Raw genomic sequence first — 25,153 nt, forward strand, 5'->3', positions numbered from 1 at the left:
CTCTTCTGGCAGTTTTTCCATCCCTAAGTTAGGTAGAACCTGCCTCTGAGACCCATTACATATGTAGTACTGCCACCTGGGTCAGTCCATATCAGTATCTCCACATGTCACCTCCCCACAGGTAGAATGTGGTCTCTGTAGTGACCTTTTCATGAAGGCCCGCCTCCCCATCGTTCTGCCAGGCTGAAAGAACTAACATGGAAGATTTGAAGCAATCTTTCACAGAAGGTGAAATCTTTTTTGTGGTTGGAGCAGCAGCATGGCCTTCTCAAGCTGCGATGTATTCACCGTTGGTCCCCTACAGTATCAAGGTCAGTGAATCTGCACTGGGGCTTTGGGAAGGTTAGGATCTTAGTGTAGCTTTTGTCTTGACATGATACAGCTTGTCAACATTTGCAGTGCCTCAGGGTTTTGACGGTGTTCAGATGGTGGCGTTTTCCATAGACCCCTAATGTTGTCATGACATAATTTGTAGTTACAGACAGATAGGGAACATCTTGGGTTATGTACGTAACCCTCGTTCCCTGATGGAGGGAAAGCATACATTATGTCCCCATGTCATAACCTTGAACCATTCGTTGTTGCTGGGACACGTTCTCGGCTCCTCAGCGTAAAACCTAATAAGTGGATGCATGCTGTCGCCTTATATACCCGTGTGCACTGGGAGTGCAAAATCCACTAGCCAGTTTCTTTGGCGTTTTTTCTTTAACTCAGAGATGATCAGTCTCCAAAGTTAGACCCCTAATGTCATCACAACATAATTTCTCCATTCCCACCATCAGGGAATGAGGGTTATGTATGTAACCAAGATGAAATTTAAACAGCAGTCATACTACTTTCAATGTTACATTAAAAACATTACAAAATAATACAAAAAATCGAAAACTGTTGCTACAAAAGTCACCAGGATTTAACACTGTGGTTCTTTGAACCCTACCCGCAGGCCCCCTAGAAAATAAGGGCGCACTTTCTTCTTTTTTTTTTTTACATGAAGTACCAGCAATGTCACTGGAAGGAGGCCATGAAATGTTAGGGAGAAAAGAGTGGAACAAGCTTGGGAATTGACACAAAGATGAATCGCATGAGCACCACAGCTCAACTGCTAGACTATGGACATAGCAGAATTCCCTCTACACATTACTGGTCAAAGCATTCACTGTGCACTAAAACTAGACAGCCAAAGAACTATCACGATATGGTGATATGGAGGTGAGTCCTCAGCAAGAAATCAGCATTTTGCCTGAACACATGAGCCATATGCGGTAAGTAACAGGTGGTCTATCTGCAAATTCAGTGAACCTCGATCTCTAATTAATATTCAATCCACGTACTGGCTGCATTCCAGTATCCATAAATTGGTCTAGCAGATAGTGTAGTGAGAAGCCTGCACACCAAGATGCTACAGGAGGCAGGCCATCCATCTCGAGACAGTATACCCCATACAGAGAAAAAGCATGTCTGGGAATACCAAAAAGGAGGGACAACATTAACATCTTTACTTTCCAGTGTGGCTCTTTTCTCACTTTGCATTCTGTTTTATATTCCTGAATGGTGTGGAAAGCTCATGATGCAGAGGAACGGGATTTATGGCGACAGTGCAGAGTTGACTCACTGCCTAAAGTCATGCAGGTTACAAGCTTTCCCAAATCTTCTCTGACAGCTTGAATGCTGCAATGATTCCGAAAAGACGTGCACCTTCCTGGACGTATAAATATGTGTGTGGGAGAAGAGCTTGTTAAGGTAGTATAATTTCCAGAGTGCAGCAAAAGCTTTTGCATCCTTGTGGAAAGTGAGCACATATCGATGAAGTTGTTTCCTTGTGAGCATGCCAAAGCCCTGGTCCTGCTGCAGGCCGGCATGGTGCACAAGGGAAATGTGGACCTGTCGTAGATAGAAGATCAAAGCCATTCACGCGCATACACACTCAGAGCAGCCTGAGAAAATAACCCTTAGCACTGCGCCTACAGGGGCTGTGCTGACAGCTGATTGGCTGGACATCAAAACATGCAGCGAAGAGACCAAAAGCGAGCAAGAAAGAGGGAGAGAGAGAAAGGAAAAGATTGAGAGAAAGAAAACGATGTGGTCACAGAAAAAGCAGAAGAGCAGAGAGACGGGGAAAAAACACATAAGATACTGTGATAAATAGTAAGAGCAGAAGAATGCAAATGAAGAAGGAATGAGACAGTGAAAAGAGCTGTTTCCATTCCCTAGCAACTGTCTCGAACAGGCGTCACTCCATGGTGTGAGCGCCACAGCAGGGTCTCGCTCTCAAGACAACAACCCTCCTGTCTGTCATTTATACTCGCATGCATTCGCAAGTTGTTTTTGGCTGGCTTCAAGCCTTTTCTTGGATACCTCTGAGTACAGTATGTGTGTGTGACCCATTAGCAGAATCCCTTGGCACTATGTTAAAAGGGTTTGTAAGAGTGTTTCAGTAATCCTGGAGGCCGGCAAAAACGGGTGGGAATTGTCATCAAACAGGTCAACAAGTGAGTTTTCTGTTACATCATGCACTGTGCAGGAATTACATGTTCAAACTCTTTACAAAGAGCAGGGGGTTTCAACCTCCTGCACTCAGCCTCTCATGTATCCCCGATAAGAAAAGCCTTGAGCTTTCCATCAACCCTTTAACTTTCATTAAGAACATTTATTAACATTACTACATAATAAAATGGTTTAAAAAATGAAACAAAGGGAAAGAAATGTTATGAAATTTTAAGTTCCTTAGAATTCATACACTACCACTCAAAAGTTTTGGGCAAGTAAGATTTATTTTAAAAATTGCCATTATAAAAGCCAGTTAATTAACTTTGGAAACAGCATATTGTCTTTGATAATATCACACTTACTATTTTCAACAAAATGGGTCTTTATGCATGAAAATGTATCACTGCTTTTACACTTTATAGGAAAGTGATCCATCTCAAGAGAATCATCATTTTCATCAGGTACATGGCGTGTAAATGTTTGCAAACCCCTGCCTCAGTGTTGAAACCCCTGGATAAGACACTCACTCAACCACACAGTCAAATACATCCTCATGTATTCAAAGAACACGGAAACATGTCAAAGGCTCACATTGTTTCCATATTGCAACTTCTTCAAAAACACTGTACCATGACCTTAACTGTCCCATAACCACAGTGTTTGATCATCATTAGTACTAATACTAAAGAGAACAGCAGTCTTGCCTTTAATCTGTAGTCCTCTCTCCACCTAATGCCTGTATTTACATATTCAAGTGAAGTCTTTTCTGTAATATCGCTGACAGTGCATCCAGGGGACTTACTCATCAGTGCAGTGAATAAAAAGAGGCACTGATGGGAATACAACAAGCTTGGCTGGTTTAAAGTAGGTGAACGACACAAAAAGCTTCCCTCACCTCTCCCACCATCCCGTTCCAAACTCCATCAATCTTTTTTCCATGTTTCCCATTGGTCACCAAGTAGAGGTCATAGGTAAAGCCGACAATTCTGGCCAGTCGCTTAAGGATGTCGATGCAGAATCCTTTGCAGCACTGTTTCATGGGTGCCACCCCTTCTTGAAGTGCACTTTAATCAGAGAGAAAGTGCTCACTTAGGTTTATTGCACGTGTCAATAAAAATTCATCAAATATAGTTTTTTTTTTTTTTTAACTGTGCAATAAGATTCAGTTTAACATTTGTTAATGCATTGGATTTTTTTAGCTATAATATAATATAATACAATACAATATAATGTAATAACATAACATAGTATAATATAATACATAATACTTTATTATTTTCTTGCATGCATTAAAATAGTCAAAAGTGACAGGGATTTCGATTTCAAATAAATGCTGTTATTTTGCACTTTATTTTGCTATTTTACACAAAAAAAATCAACAGTGATAACAATAATAATTGTTTCTTAAATATTATTTCTATAGGGTCATGTAACACTGATCACTGGAGTAATTTTAAAATATATTAACAAAGAAAATATTTATTTTACAATATAAGTGCTGTGCACACACACACACACGTGTGTGTAGACATATATAGTATACCCCGTAAGAGAGAAAACAAGAGAAACAATGTTAACAAAAGGAGTGAGAGTTGAAATATGAATTATGAAAACGAAATATGTAAGGTTTTCAGTAGTATACCGTCTTGGTACATTTTCTTTGATATAACTAAAAATAATATAATGAAATGAAACATGGGCATCCATTTGCCTGGTGTGGGAGTAGTGAAGCAGCATCCGCAGAGACACATGTACACGGCAAGAGCTCAAGCAGATTGACAAGCAACATGATGGCTAAGTATGAATAGAGATCGCCACAAGGCAAAGTCAAAATGAGAGTGGGGGTGAGAGAAAGAGAGAGAGGAAACGAGTGATCGATTGCAAAGCTAAGCCATGTGAGTATAGCCCCTGGAACTCCATAGTGATGCATTGGGGGGAAGAAGTGAGAGACACAGAGATAAAGACCAAATTGAATGAATGTGACAAATGACCGGAGAAAAATGACCAAAGCTTCCGAATGGAACTCTTTGAAACAAGAAAAAACAGCCCATGCTTAAAGCTTCATTGGCATGCTATATAATGACTTTAAATCAACAAATAAAATATAAACGCACACCTAAATATTAAATTGCAAGTTATAAAAATAATGAAGTGCAAGTTATGAAGAGATCTTTATTTATAAACCGCTGTTTTGCCATCAGCCTTCTCAAGTGATAATAGCTTTTAATATTAATTATATATATATATATTATTATAGTATTAAAGATATTAAGTATTTAAGATGTAAGTAAATAAAATAAAATTAAATTAAATTGAAATTATTAAAATTTGGCAAGAAATGCAAAACATTTAAGACATTAAAACTACTCTGTTGTCCAAACAATGAACAAGCTAAAGATTATAAGAATATAAAGATTAAATTCTGGCATATGAGGCTCTGAAACATGCAATTTTCTAATTTAACTTAGACAATATTACTAATTTAACTAAAACAGTATTACTAAAATGTTGCTTTTCCACCATACAGAAAAGCCCTGATAAACAGCGGTCAAGGTGGTCAGATCAGTACTGACCTGGCATTGAGAGGCCGTCTGCATGGCACGGAGTCCCTAATGCAGGTTCCAGAGGAAGGGTCTGCTAGCTCCACGATAACGAAGGGCCGTTCCTCCAGGGTCACGACCCTCAGGTGCTGAGCATCATCGGGCGGCTGCAGGAAGGGGCTATATCTAGACCAAGCAGGATACCGCAGACGTAACACCCCGTTCTCCCACCATCCCACCTAAAACCACACAGATAGTACATGGTCAGAAGTCATTCGCAACTTTGTAAATGTAACCAGTAATTTGAGATATCAATTTATTAGGCTGTGCTTATAATGACAATGACAAAAGCTGTTTAAAAATGACTAGGCCTACTGCTCATTTTCAATTCAATTCATGAATCAATAAAACAATCTATTCTAATAGTCATTGAGGCTGGATTACAGACAGGAATGGCTTCCCTTTCTCAGGTTAAGCCTGTAAAGTGGGCAAGGATAGTGAAAAATGAAAGGCTCTCCTCTAGTTCCTCTGTGAGCTTATAGCTAAGGGCTCTCTAAAAACAGTCCTGTGCCCTTTTTATTCACTGGGGAATGAGTGGATTTTTCTTTTCAGAGAAAAAAAGACAGATTTTTAGCTATGTGACGGGCCACAGATGAAAAGGTTACAAGCCTGAGAAAAAACAGAGAAGGGGTAAAATGTGTCAAGATAGACTAAGACAGTATTACTGAGCTCACAATCCATATACAGAAGACTAAGAACTGCAGACCTGTATGCATCAGTGCTTAACAGAAAATAAACTGAATAAAATTTATAAGGAGACAGCAATAAAAGAAGAGCTGTGATTGTCTGTCATTATTTTCTCACCCTTACATTATTCCATTGACCTTTTTATATGACAGATTGCAGTGACCAGAGTTTGTCAAGCTCCAAAATAGTTAAAAAGCAATGCAAAAGCACCATAAATGTAATCCACATGACTCCCTTTCAGACTGAAATTTAAGTCTCAGATGTCTCATAAACAAACGGCATGAGGTCATGACATCAAACCTAAGCCAAACGTCAAACGTGCGGAAAGGTGATATGTGCGTACTTAGAAAATGCATTTAGAGTGATTGTTTAGATTCGCTGCATGGGCAAATATGAAGATTCATTTGTCAAAAAATAACTTACAGTTTTGGTACGACATCAGGGAGAGTAAATAAATGGAAGAGTTTTCCATTTTCAGAACTAGTCCTATAGGACACAACAACGTCTCATCAGTTTGTAAGCAGCACACACTTCACATATTGTCCCAGTCCCAACACTCAAAGTTTGCTAGCAGCACTGAGCCGCAGGACTCCCCCCTACACACCAGCAGAAAGTGCCAGCTATCAGCACTAAAGCAGCCTTCAAGAACCATACTGATACAGCAAAAAAAAAATGGCAGAATAAAAAGCAACATGCGGAGAATAAATATACTTCTCATATGCCATGTATGTGCACACATATGACTTCATAGATATCAAACAGTGGATGGCAGCTAAATGACTTTGCATATTAGCACAGGATCAAAACAGAGGCATCTAATTGAAAAGAATCGAACAGGAATTGGCAGCAGTCTGCATGTAGATTCCTGCTAGCGCTGGTCTAATTTGGCTAGTTAACCCACTTCTAACTGCTGTGCTATTACAAAGGCTCTGAAATCAAATGCATCCGAGTTGGATCGCTGGAAATTACACAAAGCTGATTCTGCGACATCGGCTCACCTGGTCCCTGTCTCGTTCTCTGTTCATCAATCTGTCTGCTTGGATCAGTTTGACTGTCCATTTGTCAGCTTTCTCACTCTCTCCCTCCTTAAATGCCAGTTCACATCAAGGGTGATAACTAGAATGATAATTTTAAGAGAATAGGGCAGTTATAACAAATGAGGAACAATACTGTTGGAGTCACTTTAAGAAAAAAAAAAACTTCTTATCTAATGGATAATAAAAATATTTACAGCCAATCAGTATATATCTTGCTTTAAAGAATGAACTATCCCTTAAAGCAAATGTATGTAGCCCTCTACACTCTCAGTAAAAAAGGTACAAACTGGACAGAGCATATTAGTACCTTAAAGGTACATATTATTACCTAAAGTGTACACATTAGTATCTAAATGGAACGTATTAGTACCTTTTGAAAGGGTAAAACCTAAACTAACCTAACCATTTTTTTTATTATATATATTTTTTTTTTATGAGAACATACAGTTAAGTGAGTGGAATTCAGTCGTTATTGCAGTTTACACTTAAAAAAAATGAATTCATCTGATTAAAAAAATGTAAGGTAATGATTCGCATCTATATTTTTTAACTTGAGCCAATGAAAATGCAGCTGTAAAACAGTCGGCCCTTTTTGCTGAATTTTTACTTGCTCTCCAAACTACCATACTTTCAGAACAAACCTTTGGGGATTATGGGAAAGAAACACAAATCATTTGCCTTATTTGAATTCAGTATACCAGTAGAATGATTTTTTGCATTTCAAGGTAAAAAAAATAAATCCATACAGTTACGTTAAGCTTAGGGTTAGGGTTAGGACTTCCAAATCAAGCTGCTTTCAGTTGCGGCAAATCTGCTTGACCAACTTCAACCAATGGGGAAATCTTTTGCCCTCTTGCAAAATCCCCAATCGTATGGATTCGTATTGAAATGCCAGCAACAATGAGCAGAATGACAGTAAATGTAACCGTACATTGGTGTGGGAGCTAATATAACAGTAGTAGTTATTGTTTTAGTTATCCTTATAGTCATCACTCTTGGTGTGAATGGGCCTTTACAGTCTGTTAACCCAAGATCCATTGTCTCTGAGCAGCGCTGATGGGAGGGAAGGGAACAGGAAGGGAATTTTGAGTTTGCTGGCTCAAGTCTGCATTTGACAGACAGCATCAGCCCAGAATCAGCCACGGAACGGGATCCAGCGACACATCTCAACAGTTGACACCATCTTGTATTTAGGATGTCTGAACAGCTTCATAAAATATGCATGGCGTGTTACAAGTTGAACAGCCAGGCAATGCAGGACTGTGTCGGATCCGAGTGGCTTTTTGCAGCAGCTTGAGGGTTAGAAATGCTAATGATGCACAGTGTTTAGTGTCATGTCCTCATAATAGTCTTTAAAGTATTTGAATGTGCTGTTGGGTTTCTCTTCTCCCTCTATGGGGAAATCGTGACCTGATGGTTAGAGATTTGTACTCGTAATCCAATGGTTGTGAGTTCAAGTCTTGGGTTGGCAGGAATTGTAGATGGTGGGAGTGAATGTACAGCACTCTCTCCACCTTCAATACCACGACTGAGGTGCCCTTGAGCAAGGCACCGAACCCCCCAACTGCTCCCTGGGTGCAGCAGCATAAATGGCTGCCCACTGCTCTGGGTGTGTGCATTTGGGATAGATTAATTGCAGAGCACAAATTCTGAGTATGGGTTACCATACTTTGCTGTATGTCCTTTCAATTTCTTCTCTGATCTTTCTCCTTCTCTGTGAACCAGCACCCAAAGCCCCCCACCCCGAATCTTTCTTACTCTTTTCAAACTCCAAAATGCACTTCTCAGGGTCGATCAATGTCAGCAGCAGTCAAATGTTTTAACTATTTTTGATGTTGGAATGTGGGCCGACAAAACGACCGAAATAGGAGTGGTGGAGCATGTGTGGAGAACCAGAGCTCCTGCTGTGCATTACAAAGAGCCAGCGTAGCAGAGATCTGGGACCAAGCTGAGGGGGCAGAGCCTCATGCAGGCAGAGGAAGAGCAGGCGCCTGATCAAACACCATCTCCCCTGGGAACGGATAATACTTTCACAGGGTGAAACACAAACATGCTGCCATGACACCCCTGTCCCTGTGAACGTCCCCATGTGAGGAGGATAAAACGAGTCGCTTTTACCCCAGCGCGATCCTTACAAATCCACTAGCAAATTTACACGGCATAAACACACATGGACACATCCTGACAGGTACAAAGAGGGTTTGGAGAAATGTGCTTGGCATTTCATTTCTTAAACGTCTCTCGCCCCCTGATATGTATCGATTTACGAGAACAGCACGGACAAATGGGATCAAAAGCGCTGTAGAGGTTAGTTTGTTAAAACGCTATAAATGCTGCATGTTGAAGCCATCACGTGAAGTGCCTTGTGCACATCGGGCATCTAAAAGTTGAGTCATCCACATCCATTGTCTTCTCCGTGTTAGACAGAATGCATTTAAAGAGAACCATAGAAAGAACAGAGCGAATACAAAGACAGCGTGCATCGTGTAGAGCACCCTCCTAAAACAATTGGAAACTGAAAACCTCCTACATTGACAGCATGGAAGCCTTTTAAATGTACATTATGGCGCTCCATTAAATATGTTATGTAAATGACAAAGAGTCTGTGACTCTGAAGCACAAAAGCATCCAGATGTCTCTAACAGCACTTTTCTCCAGAACATATCTGCAAATGAGAAGCAGACGCCAAAGCCAGAATCAGCACCATGCAACCCTTAACAGGCTGTTGCACCGTTTGATGGGTTTTTAGGAGTGCACAGATTTAAAAAACAACAACCAAATTCCACTGTCTTTAATAGTGTACCATTATATTACTGTACCAAAAAATTTATTGAAAAAAAAGGCCAGAAAGTTTTAAAGGAATAGAATAATTAAACTTCTATCAAGATTTACTCATGTCATTTCAAATGTAGTTTTTAAACCTTTTTTTTTTTTACAGAAACTAGGAGTATTATTTTTTAAATGAGTAAATGAATACAACCATTTTAAACAACAATTCAATTTGTAATTCAGCAAGTGATTACATTGATTTTTATTTAGTATATACAAATAGCAGTTTCTCCACAATTTTTAATATATGAAATATTTTTTACATTTACATAACCAGAAAAATGTATATTCACTGTAGAAATTTTAAAGACTTTTTAATATTTTAATAATTTCCATGACACTTCCAGGTCTAGAAATCACACTTTTAAAATCCCTATATCCAGGTTTTCCAAGAGTCTACATCTACATCTGTTTTAAAAACATATTTTGTCTAATTTTAAATTATTTTAGGCCATCTTACGACCCCCTTTGAATTGTGCTGAGGCCCACAGTGGGTCCCAGCTCCATGATTGAGAAACACAGCCATACAATTAAAAGCCATTCAATACCTTTGAGTCTGGAACGGAATAAGATTCAGCAGTTTTTCAATAATATTCTCATTTGTCACAACTCTCATACGTAACACAATAGGACATGTCACTCCACGCAGTTATGTCTAATAACCAATTGTAATGCCAACTTCGAATATAAAATCAAAGAAATGGGATCTGAGAGATAAGGCAGAGTAAGAAGATTTTCAGTAAACGGTCTGTTCCTTACACAATTTCATAGGAATTTGTAACTATTTTACATTTTGGTGAATCAGTGCCTAGTCATATGATTTTATTATCTCAAAAATACATTTTCGAATAATCTGCTTACACCCCATGGATGGTTAGGTTTAGGGGCCGACCTTTATGTTTACAGTTTTTTCTAAAACAATCATATATCACAAATTCGCATAGTTTGAGCTAAATACGTTTACGGTGTTTTTATTTCTGCAGTTTGACAGCCCCAGTAGTCACCATTCACTTTCACTGTGTAGAAAAGATTATCATTAACGTACTGCCTAGCATCTCTTTTCTACTGACGAAAGAAAATCATTTGTGTTTGGAACAACATGAGAATAAATGATGACAGAATTCTATTTTTGGTTGAACGATCCCTTTAATACAGGATAAAAGAAAGATTTTAATGAAATGAAAGACTGGCCTGATTCAGAATAGACTAAATGTAGAATCGGCAGTGAGGAGGAACTCATTCGCTGGCACCTAAACAAAGCCTATATGAGAACACTGACAGAACAAACGATCAACACTCGACCTTTCAAGACGCCCAGGGCAAAACAATCCCTGTGCATCCTCTCACTCTCCTACTGAAGCCAGTTAACGTGAGCCTGGCACTCGACAGAATGTGCTGTGGTTCAAACTGCGACCATTAGTCAAACGCATGAGAATTCTCCTGAAAAGCTATGTTGTGTACAATATATAATGTGCATAAATATAGACTGTGACAAGCTAGGGGGATCAGCAGAAAATAACCCCCGCTCTGTACCAAAACTTTTTTACTCTTATGGCTCCATGTCAGTGAATTTAGCCCGAGGGAATTAGAAGTACATAATCCGCTGTCATTTTCCCTGTTAACAGATTGTATAGGTGGAGAAACACAAGTGCTGCCAGGGATTACAATTTTCAGTCTCTACGCTCATCTTTGTGGCATCTAAATATTAATAATTCTGTTTTAAGGCATCGACTTGAGTGGCACCTTCATGCATATGACATTCTCCCCAGCTATATTTACTCAGCTGGGTTTGGGATCAGTTATTTTGTCTACACGACAGCAGCGCTCTGCGGAAGAAATGTAGAGCCACAACGTCCCATGTGGCACCTACAATACACTGATATATGAGAAGCCAATAAATTTAAGGGAGTTTTTATTCATTTATTTATTCATGCATTCTCCGCTCAGACATATTTAACACAAACATAACTAGTGGAGGAAGGGGGAGAGGGAAAAGAGGAAATCAAATCCGCTCAATTAATTATTTTCACATAAAAATAAAGTCAGAGGCTAATAATTTAGGAAAGCATTGCTTATCTTAATAGCATACTGCAGGTATCATGCATAGATAACAGGACCAAATGTAAACATGAGCTAATTGTACATTATGTACGTCCTCTTGAAACCCTAATTATATGTTTATATCACTGAGGGTTTAACGGTTCTGTGCAGTGAGGAAGAAGTGCACCGTCAACACCAAAACACTCTCTCTAATGCACAATGTGATGCATTGTTCAGAGTTAATTGTAATAGGTTTTTTCTACCGTGGACTGTCATGGGAAATGGTTTTTGAAATTAGTGTAGTGTCAAGTTGTATATCATTTTAAAACTGCTCCAAACGAGTACAGTATGTTTGCAGCACTAAGACAGCAAATACCGTACATCTTTATGATAGTCATTATGACGTAAATTGCACATTTTAAATAAAACAATGGTCTGCCATTACCTTTAAATCCCAATATGTATTGCAACTGGTCATATGCATAATTAACAGCGCACAAAAAAGCGGTCAAGACACCTCGAATGATATGTAGTATTCTTTCAACATCCATTCCAGCGCTTTGCTACTGCAGTGCTTAGCATGGCTACTGCAATGCTGCTTTTCATCCTGGACATTACCAATCCATTAAAGCGGTTACACAAGAACAAACAGAAATCGAATTCTGATTAGTTCTTACGTCTTCCCAGCCACTCCCAGACGTGTAGGAGATGACATCCAGAAAGGGATTGGCCAGGTAGCCCTCATTACTGAACGAATAGTCCCGCCCACCGAGTGTGATGTTACTGAAATACCTGCAAAGCAGAGAGAACAGAGCAGAAACAGTCTGTTGAGATGGAAGAGACCCAGAAAGAATTAGTATGAAAGACTCAGAGGACATGTCAAAGAGGAAATCTAGCACAGAACCCTTCACAAACATCCTAATTAGGTCTGATTGCAAGACTGTGGTGAAGGTAACCATTTTTTTTTCTTCAGCATTGGAATCAAAAGAGGCAGTCACTCTATTTCGACCACTTAATCTAAACCAGTAAAATACACAGAACAGTGACTAAATATGACATTCTTTGTGACTGCTTCAAATGAATCTTTTTATCTTAAATCCAATATGCTTTTGGCAAAAAGACTGCACATTTAAAAAATCTGACTGGGTGAACAAGTTAGAAAAAGCAAAGTTTGCTCTGTTCTCATGAGCCTTTTGTGAATATTCTTAACAAAGTACCTACAAAGATCTCTGTGATAAATACATGCAAAACCATTATGTAGAAGCCTATTTAGCAAACTGTAATTACATCAGCAACGCTAAACAGGTGAATCACTTTTCCCCATCAATCTTCTTCTGATGTGTAATGAGTGTGAGTCACACCGATGGGTGTTACGTTGAGTTTCTGCTCAGTGAGTCCATGTAATTTCTCCCTAAAATGTGTCAAATATGCTATTAAAGGAGATATATATATATATATAAAATATATATAAATTGTATTTTTATTTTTTTTTAAGTTTAGGCTGTTGTTCAGATATTCTAGTTTCATCGCTGGCAGCCAGTAGTTTTCTCATAAACATGATTGAAGCTGACGTTAATTTAATGTTTTATTTTTTATTTTATTTTTTCATCAACGATAACAAAGATGACAGAAATTGCGATGATGATAATGACATATTTGACATATCGGGAAGTCGTGGCCTAATGGTTAGAGAGTTGGACTCCAAATCGCAAGGTTGTGACTTCGGGTCCCGTGCCGGCAGGAATTGTGGGTGGGGGGAGTGCATGTACAGTTCTCTCTCCACCTTCCATACCACGACTTAGGTGCCCTTGAGCAAGGCATCGAACCCCCAACTGCTCCTCGGGCACCGCAGCATAAATGGCTGCCCACTGCTCTGGGTGTGTGTTCACAGTGTGTGTGTGTTTTCACGGCTCTGTGTGTGTGCACTTCGGATTGGTTAAATGCAGAGCACAAATTCTGAGTATGGGTCACCATACTTGGCTCAATGTCACGTCACTTTCACTTATTTAAATTAAAATATAGTGCTGATGAAAACATGATGAGACAAAAACTGTTTCAAAGAATCTGATCAAAGTCTATATAAATTGTTTAAATATTTTGTCAAATTTTAGTTTTTAGTCTACCTAAATGGGATGCTATTTTTATCTTATTTAACAAAAATTTACAGACATTTAATGACAAAATGCTAACTAAATTAAAAGGATGATTTTGTTAAAAATTATCCACCTCATTTTTCAATGCAGAAGTAAGATGTTTCCTGTGAATCTGCAAGATTTCCAATCAATTAGCAACTACGATTAACAAAGTGCAATAAACTATTTTGCAGCGAATTTCTGATTACGATAATACTTTAAAATAACACAATAACAAATACCAGTTTGCAACATCAAGCAGCATAATGGACTAGATTACTATAACTAGACGCAGCTGATAACGGAAGTTAAAAATGATCCCATCTGCTCTTGTGTTAAAAATAAGGTGGCTAATCTTCCAATTACTGTATAATAAATGAAATTGTCACATGCTTATTGATTACAATGGTGTTATAATGTAATATAATAATAATATAATGTGTTATAATATAATTTGTTATAATAGGGTTCCTGAATCTCAGGTGGTAGAGCAATGTGCAAAGTTGTAGGTTAGATTCCCCGGGAGCACATGATAGGTAGCAATTGATAATCTGAATGCACTGTAAGTCGCTTTGGATAAAAGCGTCTGGTTAATGCATAAATTTAATTTCGAATTTAATGGACCTCTTCCAGCTTTTATACATTGCTTGCTTTCAGGGTAGGCACAACATCAAGCATGCTGTTATTGCTTATCCCCTCCCACCCATGTTGTCTTCTTCAATACAGGGGCATGTCAAACGCCTCCCCCTACAGTTCCTGCGGTGGGGGAGTTAAGGACGTTCATGTCCCAAAGGTGCAGCACTTTCACTCTCATTAGAGTGTGTCATTACAGATAAATAGACTTACTATAAATGCAACAAAGCAGAAAAGTTGAAGGTTAATGCCAAATGAGATAAGCTTTAAACACAGTTCTCAGGGTGAACATAAATAGAAGGCTTTTTAAAGATATTCGAGATCTGCATAATAACAATTTTAAACTACGCTGAAAGCAGCATATATTTGCATGTGCTGGTTTAGCACTTGATACACTAAATGAATTATGCAGGCAATATCACAAAGACACATTCACAAAACCTCTGAACCTGTACAGCATAGTCCCACCATAGACATCCAGACACATACACAACATCTCAAAAATGCAGAAAGTGCACTTTACCACACGTGAATTTGGATAAATACCCCGTTATAAAACTCCTCTCCATCATTTGATAATAATCAGCTGATTAACTGCTGTCATGATTACTAGAAAGTGCACACAAACATCCCTGTCCTATAAAAATTTATTTTTCACCTGCTTAAAATTTTATTGTGAATAAAGAACAAAACACGGTACAATGAGCCTTATTTAGACAGAAAGAGGGCATGTTTGTGTGGTAATGAATGACAATTACTAATTACAATTACAATTTGTAAGATATTTGCAGTAAAATATCCCAAAACCACTAGGCTAGTGTTAAATATTTTGTCCAGCTGATTACTAACAGTATCTCTAATGTTTTCAACTACTTGTAAATCATGAGAAAATTCCCATTCTAAACATTGACATGGGGCTGTGCAGTCACCTGTCAATGATGTTGTTACCGCCTTTACTGATGTAGAAACCACATTACAACAGTGTCGTGGACAAATGTGGAAAATGTATGCTATTTTAACAATCGACAAGATTACTATTATGGAGCATACACGCCAAATGCGGGCTCAGCATATGCGGGTCTGATCCATAGTCTTATCACGTATTTGCATTGGTTTTGTAAGTAAACTACTTGCACAAATCGTTGAACTCGCGTTTGAAAATTATGACATCAAACGCAACATTTATAAAACTTTACCTCATCCGTAAAATCCATGATTTATATTTTTATTTATATTTTATTGATGGCTGTCAGCGGTTTGGTTGAAGACAACAAATCCCATCATTCCACGCTCCTTCTTACACCGCCTTCACACTGGCAGTTGAAAGCTCCGATATGCTACGAAACGACCGAAAGTCATTCATTTCCTATGGAGATTCGCAGGCTGCATGCGAACGGCTACGAACCGGGTCCGAACGAGTGCGGTGCGAAAAAAAAAGGATTGTTGCAGCCCTATATACCACTATATCACATTTAGCTGACCTGACATGTCAATGTCCAGGGCAACTTTGCTGCATGCAGCAGCCTTACGATTGATGTCTCTATAACCCTCATCAGAGAGATCATAGAGTACTGCACATTCAGAAACAGACAATATCAATCGTTCTAATCTCTCTGCCATTTTTGTTCTACTCGCTTCCGAAGCTTTCCGATACTTTTCAGCGATGTAGTACGACGTCCACTGGGGGAGTATTGGGTATTACGGAGCTGATTTCAACTGCCAGTGTGAAGGCAGCGTTAGCGTCATCAAATCAAGCGATTGTTATTGTTTTGGTAGTGCGACCTCTAGTGGCAGGTCCTACAACCTGTACCTTTAAATACTCTGATTGTACCTGTTAAAAAAATAGTTTGTTAGTGGTAAGTGAATAAGACACATCTTTTTACGCTGCAATACCACAGACAAAAATGGTTTGATTATTTAGTGCATTTACTCCAATGAGAGTATCTAAATCCATTCCTTGTATTGCAGCTATAACTACTATGCTACTACTGTATATAGTTAAGATGAAGTAATAAATAATTATACAATAATATAGTTTTTTTAAGGCTGCATTTATTTGATCAAAAACCCTTCTAAGTATATTTATACAATTTAAAGCAACAATTTTCAGTTTTATTATATTTTAATGTAATTTATTCTTGTGATGACAAAATAGAATTTTCAGCAGTCATCACTCTAGTCTTCAGTGTCACATGACCTTTCAGAAATCATTTTAATATGCTGATTTGCCATTTAAGATTTATTATTATTATCAGTGCTGAAAACAGTTGCCTTGCTTAATGTTTTTGTGGAAACTGATACTTTTTTTCAGGATTCTTTGATGAACAGAAATTTCAAGATTTAAAGATAAGTATTCATTTGATATATATATATATATATATATACAATTATTTTCTTGAAAAATAACCTCTACTGAACTCAAACATTTTAAAAGTAGTGTATTTATTGAAAAAAAATAAACATTTACCAATTATGTTACCACCTCTTTTCGCTGCCCAATGAAATCTCATTTGATTAAAACCAAATCTCACCCTACATCATGTCCCATCAAATATTCAGTTTCACTTATTACTGCACATTACATTAGTCAAATGCCTAATGAAAGCTTTGTTATGTTCAAGGTCACTATAATATAGAAGAAAGTGTTGTGCTGCTTGGTGTGAGCATGTTGTATCTCTCTGTCTCTCTTGTATTGGAGGAAAGAACGGTCTCTTACTTCATTCTACCGCGAATCCTCTGTGTTCCGTTGCCTTCTGTCTGGCAGTTAGTGACAAAGTGTGGCCCTCCAGTGGCTCCATAGTCTTTCCGCAATGCTACAGCTCCGTGGGTAAGGATGGACACCCCACGGGCGATACGACGGCGGGGTTCGTCCCTCCAGCCCTGCGGTCTGACCGCAAACAGTCGATTGGGAAGTCCGGTCAGGCCCAGCTCTGACAGAGCCGGACCCACTACGAACCATATGTGAGAGGCACTGGCCTGACCAGCTGCCCAAGCAGCGTGGAACACCTGTTCTGCTTCCTCTTGAGAGCAGTACAACAACCGCACCTAGAGTGGGAGTGGGGCACAGAGGACAGAGGGGACCAAGATGAAAACCAGAGAGCAGGAGCAAGAGAGGAAACAAAAGAGAGTGAAAACAAGAACACAGAGGTCAAAAGGGAGGAAGAGACCATGAGTGGAATGAGAAGAGAAAAAGGAAGAGAGGACAGGATAGGCATTGGGTTTTAAAATTTTAGAGCTGGAACTTACTTAGACAATCAACAAAACTGATCATATTTGCAATGTGCTAGGAAAACCTGAAAAAAAACTTCTTTTTTTTAATTATATTTTACTGTCAAATTCTTATAATTAGAGTATTTCCATTTTACAAAACAGAGCCTATAACAGTCCTAATTTCAAAAGATTAAAATGTCTTTGTCATCATTAAACTTCAGATATTTTATAGAGCATTTGTGTCAATTAAACAGAGCACAACAGAAAGGGAGTGCAATCGCTTGGATCAGTGAATTTCGATTAAAACTTGAAATCCTATATGCACTGTAATTAATGAAATATGAAAACTAACATTAAAGGGATTAATGAAAAATTATTAAGGCTTCATTACAGGAATTAATAAATTGATTACTGCAGATTGATGTACTACACTATGTACCATGAATATGTGTGCTCCTGCAGTCATGCATTCTACTGTACCTCTCACCAGTTAAAAACTGTTATTTCAATACTATTTATTCTGCCGCATTTAAAGTGTAGTGTTTTTCATCACTTTTTTCACCACTTTGTATAGCATAGAATATGGCTTACTTCAATGTGCACACTGTCTTAAGAAAAATATTGGTTAAGATATCTGATTAATCAATCAAAGAAAGAAAGAAAGAAGCTATTAGCTGCAGCCCTGATGTATTACGATTTATTCCAGCCAAACATTAACAAACAGAAATGATTTTACTGGATAGGAGCATTACTCATTTGGAGTAATTGTGCTGGGACATGCCTTAATGAAGAAAGACGGATACAGAATGGATGGAAAGAGAAGGAGAGAAGGAAAAGGGGAGAAAGGAAACCAGCACATCTGGGAGGGAGAGAGAAAGTAAGGAAGGAAGGAAGGAAAGAAGGAAGAGGGGAAGGAAGGAACAGTAAAAAGCAGAAACTGAGAAATGGACTAAAGTTTTCACCTTTACAATGCATGAGAGAGAAAGCCAAGAGAGATGGACTGTAAAAGAGAAAGGACAGGAGAAGAGGGCTAGAGAACTGGGAAAAGAAAAAGAGAATGATAGAATAAAAACATAGAAAATCCCATATCTAAACTCACCAGCCCTGAACAGGATAGATTAAGTGATGAAATTCTTACATGTGTATATAGAATATCCTATATGGTGCGATGCACAGCTCGTATAGCAGACATTTTTGTTGCATAGCAATATCAACATTAACTATATCCTAAAGCAGAAGAATGCCACTTGATAATGTTTGGCTTGCAAGTATTCTGCTGTGAATTATACTTACCACTTGTACCAAATATGGCTCCTATGAGAGTTATTTTTAGGGATGCACCTATATTAATATTCTAGTTGATAATGATAAGTATTTTATCTTATAATTGATAACCAATAAATACAATAGCTGATATTAAAATCCTACATTATTTCTCCTAATATATAATAATAAATAAAACATTAAAAACTTCAAATTAACACCACAACATTAAATGTATTATTTAAATAAAAAAATAAAAAAATACAATTTAATAAAATGATTAAGATGAATCATGATTGTATTTTAAAACATATCCCTTATTATATAATAGCTAACTGTTAATAGGAAGGTAAATATCACCTAAATCTGAAAACCGGACGAATTAGCATGCAAATTAAATATCTAATATAGGCCAATATATTTCAAAATATCAACTGATAAAAAAAAAATATATTTTATTTTAATAAAATTACTATGTTTCAAAATCCACTTTAAGTATTCATCAGATAATATAGTCTAAAATATAAAATAAAAAATTAGCATGCAGAATAAAATATCCAAAATATATAAGCAATATCGACAATATACATAACATTACGAAAGTATGATAACAATACATTTCAATCATATCAATTATAAAAAGATCTTTAGATCACCCCAAACCAAAAGATAAGATCATTGTTAAGAATTGAATAAGTCTGGCATCAGTACAATAGAGTTGAAAACAATCAGCAATACTTGCTGAAATAAATATTACAATTAAATTGCTCCCAGTACAATAAACAAAGTTGTCTACACTGAAAACAACTTTGCAACACAGTATGTAGACTATAAACATTTTGCTTAGTGTTGTATTCATTTTTTTATTTACAATCATACAGCTGACACACTGCAGTACTGCAGTAACGGTATGGGAATATCTACTGACTGACACATTTCTACCACTGTCATACTGGAAAGCGTAATCTAAGAATGCATTTGCACTATATATAATCTACTATGCAACTTTCTGTGAGTATATAAATGCATGCTTTATGTATGTGTGCAATATTCATTTCGCTGTGTGTGTAATTGAGCAGAAGCACTGCAGACTGAATCGAATGCATACGGCATTGGGCTGCACCGCCACAGGCTCTGTGTTATATTAACACTGACATCAGTGTACTGGGACCCACGAGGCACAATAACACCCTCTAACACACACATACTCAGAACAATAACGGCCTGGAGCCAGAGGACAACCTGTGACACACATACACACACATACACATTACACAAATATAGGTAGAGAAGGGAAAGGGAATGGGAATGAGAGAGGAAAGAAGGAAGGACAGCGAGAGGTCAGAGAAAGATGGTGGAGAAAACAACTGAAAGAAAAAGTCAAATAAATGGTTAAGGACAGGAAGTGATGCCTGGTGGAGGGAGGAAGAGTAAACGAATGATTAAATGAGATAGCAAGCGAATAAGAGAGACAGAAATGCAATGACCTTCCCTCTCTACCTGTGCTTCGTTCTCTTTCAGTAGCCGTCGTGCACGTGCTCCTCCTGGGTCATCGGTTAAATTCAACATCACTATGCTCTTCTTCTCCCAGCCGATGAATGACCCGTCGGTCAAACCTTCCACTACTGACAGGAAGTCCTGGTAGCCATGGTGACGTGTGGACACCACCGAGAAGGCCGTCCAATCGTACTCCTCCAGCACCTCAAAGATCACCTCCAGTTGGAGCGTGGTGGAAGAGCTGAACTGCAGGAAGATTGAGCCGGTCTCCTGCAGAGTAATTAAGAAGGTAAACGACTACATTTCCCAAGACTAAAGACAGCTGATTCATTCCTTGCATAAGGCATCATGGGAACTACATTTCTTCTTTCTTCTGTTTCTAATGTGACATTATCTAATCATAACAGTAGACAGTGCAATTAAGGGGGAAACTAACTACGTTTCCTCTGATTGAAGACTATTTATTGCCTCCAAGTATCACAGGAATTACATTTCTTATAGAGTTACCAAGATATACAGTTGCTGTAGGAACAGGAGGGAGGTACTTTAGTGACTGTAATCGTCTTCACTGGAGTATGTTGAATAGTTTTAAATTTAATTTGCAATGGCGTCGAGTGTACGCATGGGTCCGAGAGGGTATAGGATTCAATGCAACATCATCGACAGGATTCAATATCATGTCTCTAGAGTAAAAAATAAAATGATAAAGAAAACATTTGTAAATTAAAATGTTTTTTTTTAACTTTTTTTTTCATACTATGCTAGAGAGAACATGTCGAGACGAACAACTGAAAATGCAAAACACAGATCTAAGCACTTCAGTGAACACAAGAGGGAAAAAACGAGCAGACCATATGGCCTGCAGAGGTAATGCATGACCCTTGCCCTTGCTATTTATCCAAATGGATGTTAGTAATGCCATCCCTTCCTACAGTTATCGGTGTGCCCTGATCAGGCCCCGACAGAGACGATGGCAGCCCTATCTCTGTCCGTTGAACGGTCCTCCTCAGGCAGTACCATTAACAAACATTGCCCTTATAGCACCGCAGCAAGCCAAACACTATCTAGCAAGTGTTAGAGCTCATTAACACCATGAGCTTGCAGAGTGAGATGGCTGTAAGGAATTTCCACAGTCCAAAGAAACTCCAATAGTGTTTTTTTCTCTTTCAGAAACAACAACACTGTCAAATAATTCACTAATGTCGCTAAAGTGTGTCTGAGACTGTTCAGACAGGTCTAAGAAATCCTCAGTGGCCTAGTTTTATTGTCCTATTAAATGGCATAGACAGTACAGTTTATCAGGAAAACACACTATTAATTTCAAGACAACTATATTTCAGAATCAAAATCAATCGTACTGGCTGGGTACAATCGCTTTTAAGAGTAATTGGACTTTAAATTTGCTGACACAAGCTTAAACATCGTAGGGAGGCTTGGTGGGGTTGTTGGGTCTGAGGGGGGTTAAAGTAGCCTCCAAAGTAGCGCAATGAACATTTCCCAAATAACAAAATTCTACATATGTTATTTCCGTACCTAAAATTTATATTTTACACCATTATGCAGATCATTAAAAAAAAAGCTAAAAGGCCTTCACTGGCCACATTTAAAAAATGTCAAACATCTACCACAGGTCTATCATAGGCAGAATGCAATAAACCCTCCGCAACAGTTTAAAATCAGCAAACATCCATGCAAAGAAATGTGGATCTGGCAACCCTGCATCCAACAGGAGTTGCATCCAAAGTGATTTAAATACTCTGCATATTGATAGCGGCTCCCTGATGCGCAAAAATCATATCCAATATTAGAATGTTTTGCAGGCCTGAAATTCAGCGAGAGCGGGATTAAGAAAACAGCAAGCAGGGCTATAATACAAAAATGCACACAATGAATGGCAACTGAAGCAAAAGCCGAATCTCGGACACTTTGGGTGATTTAGAAATCCCGGCCAGACGCATTCCTTTAGGTCCAGAAAGAGGACATATCTGGGCAAAAGAGGACGTATGGTCACCCTATAATAGTGTAGCAATGCAAGAAGCAGTTCTTTGTGGGAAACTTTGCAAAACACCTAATTGTTTGGATTCTTATTTAAATCATTGGATTGTTTTATATTTACATTTTTTCTCTGAGCAATGGTAAATGTGACTAGACCTTAATTCTCTAAACAATCATACCTGTGGTACCCTGCCCAGACCTGCTCCCCCTCCCACAGCAACGATGGGGAGGCCGGTCTGGGCCGAAACAAACTCCAGCATGGGGGCCAGGGGGCCAGAGGCCAGAGGGAGGGGTCTCTCATCTTCATACACGAGTCCCTGAAGGGGCCTGGCTGCCAGCAAGTCACACAGCTGAGAGAGCAGCGTCCTGGGGCTGCTGTCATTCACCTGTAGGTAATTTACATTCACTTCACATTCGTGTTCTCATTCACACCACATTAACTTTTGTAGTTATGAATGAATACTCATGCTTAAGTGCTTTTGTGTCACTTCAGTTAACAATCAACAAATGGGTGTTCAGGCTACTCTAAATTTAAAATCAGTTCAGTTTAATTTGCATGGCATCTATCAGACAGACCTGGAGCCAGATTACGTTTGCAGATCCCCACTGGGTAACGACACTCTCACCAAAGCTGCTGTGCACACGTCTGAAGCCAGGGTATGGGACCCTGCCCGCAGCTGCTGCAGCCCCTGCTTCCCCTTGTTGAACTGTTGAGCCCGCATGGATCACTGCGATGTTGAAGTGCATTGATGCCACCGGGTCCCGTTCACGCTCTCGGGGCCGGAGCAAGAGATGAGGGGAGGAGCTACTCTGACCAGCCCATTGTACCAAGGCCAATAACAGAGAGAGTGTGGGTACTGTGACCATGGCAATAAACGAGGAAGCCAAGCGTGAGGGTACAAAGAAGGCCTGAGTGAAACCAGGAAGGAAAAACAAGAGGGAAACTCAGATTAAAATAAAACAATACAAGCAATTTCTTGAATACATTTTTTTAAAAGAATCACTTGAGAGATATAAAGAGAGATTAAGTGCTTAGAACAAGAAAAAGAAAGAAAAGTAGAACAAGAGGGATGGCAAGAAAGCACTAGAACTGACAAAAGAGGAGGGGAAATGAAATGGCCTTTTATTCAGGCCACAGGGTGAAATGGAGCAACACAGGAGGATAATTGATAGGGATAGAAAGAAAATGCATGTGAGCTTGTGTTTGTACACGTTCATCTGTTCTTGTGAGGGCCTGAAACCATCTTGTGAGGACATCTAAAGTGGTCTTCACTATTTGAAAGTAAACACACACACACACAGTAGTGAACACACGCCCAGAGCAGTAGGCAGCCATATTGCTGCGGGCACCTGTGGAGCAGTTGGGGGTTCGGTGCCTTGCTCAAGGGTCTCACCTCAGTCCTGGTATTGAAGATGGAAGAGAGCGCTGGTTATTCAATCCCCCACTGATCATTTCTGCTGGACCTGAGACTCGAACATGCAACCTTCACGTTACAAGTCTGACTCTCTAACCATTAGGCGACAACTACCCCCCATGGCCTAACTAATAAGTGAGTTTAACTAATAAATCTGTAAAAATAAATAAATTTTTAAAGTTTAAAATGGCCAATCCTGTAAGGGAAACAGGTCAATTTAGCTCAAAGGGAATCATTTAAGATTTTAAAGGGAATTTGAACAGAATCACTGTTTCACGGCTGGTCACGGAGACGCCCTGCGATTCAGTGAACTAGCCGTTTAACATCAAATCTGCGCTGGATACTAATATCCAAACTATAGTGAAACACTATCAATTAGCACAGTAACAAGATCGACAGTTTAAGACATTAACTTGTAAGCACAAAACACAAGATACTTCTCTTTTCAATATGAATAAGGCTTTATTAGATACATCTAAGACATATAAACTAATCTAACACATAAACGCACGCACACACACATTCACACAAGTTGCAGGAAGGTCGAAAGTTAGGGAAAGATGAGTTTAAGAGAATGGAAATATGGAATCCCAAGTTAACAGCAATACGTTAAATTGCATAGACATGAACAACCATCAATCACGTAATTAGCGCTCGCATTGAGTTCCTCAATGGGGTTAAAATTATATTAGATACACCAGCACAACAAATATCTGGGAATACGTTGCCTTCGTTTGCTGTGAAAGGGACTCCAGTTGAAAGGGGTATCCCGGTGTCGCTGATTGGCTGGAAGTTCAGTAGTGGCTGAAGTGACGTCTTGGGAAGCCCGTGGTTGGGCGTTGGCTGAAAGTGCAGAGTCGTGTTCGCTGGTTGAAGTTGAATGGACGTTACAAAACTTAACTCAGAACACGAAACTCTCAAACGGAAAAGAAAAGAAATAAAGTTTGACGAGACTAGGTTGTTTTCTTTCTCATTGTGGCATAGTAGCAGCAGGCAGGCACGCTGGAACCGCGCTCAAAGAACATTGATGACTAACCGCATGGCTAGATGCTAAAAGCTAAAGCTAGGTAGCAAAGCTACAAGCTAAAAGCTAAGAGCAGGCATGACTGATAGCACGAGCAAGGCTGGAACTAAAAGCAGACTAAAAGCCCGCATGACTGATAGCACAAGCAATGCTAGACTAAAAGCCGACATGGCTAATAGCAGCAGCTAGACTAGAACTAAAAGCCAAATTTCATGGGATCCAAAGTATTTAAAACTTCCTTGTTGGCCACCCCTCAAATGTTGCCTTGACCAATCAGATATGTTCTTGGGGTGGGTATCATAAA

The 25,153-nt window shown here is 38.8% G+C and overlaps 1 protein-coding gene across 2 annotated transcripts in view; it reads right to left on the reverse strand.

Annotated features, from left to right (window-relative positions):
* LOC128030776 (glutamate receptor ionotropic, NMDA 2D) overlaps nt 1–25,153 on the reverse strand; it is a 74,022-nt gene that overhangs the window by 15,724 nt on the left and 33,145 nt on the right. For both annotated transcript variants that reach the window (XM_052618734.1, XM_052618733.1), the window contains 7 exons: nt 22,987–23,319; nt 22,590–22,796; nt 20,419–20,685; nt 17,162–17,490; nt 12,358–12,472; nt 5,061–5,266; nt 3,383–3,551 (listed from right to left, as the gene is read on the reverse strand). In XM_052618734.1, the coding sequence (XP_052474694.1) occupies nt 3,383–3,551; nt 5,061–5,266; nt 12,358–12,472; nt 17,162–17,490; nt 20,419–20,685; nt 22,590–22,796; nt 22,987–23,277 (1,584 nt within the window). In that variant the 5' untranslated portion in view covers nt 23,278–23,319. The remainder of the gene's footprint in view (nt 1–3,382; nt 3,552–5,060; nt 5,267–12,357; nt 12,473–17,161; nt 17,491–20,418; nt 20,686–22,589; nt 22,797–22,986; nt 23,320–25,153) is intronic.

Source organism: Carassius gibelio, chromosome A16 (genome assembly GCF_023724105.1).
Source record: "Carassius gibelio isolate Cgi1373 ecotype wild population from Czech Republic chromosome A16, carGib1.2-hapl.c, whole genome shotgun sequence".
Lineage (NCBI taxonomy): Eukaryota > Metazoa > Chordata > Actinopteri > Cypriniformes > Cyprinidae > Carassius > Carassius gibelio.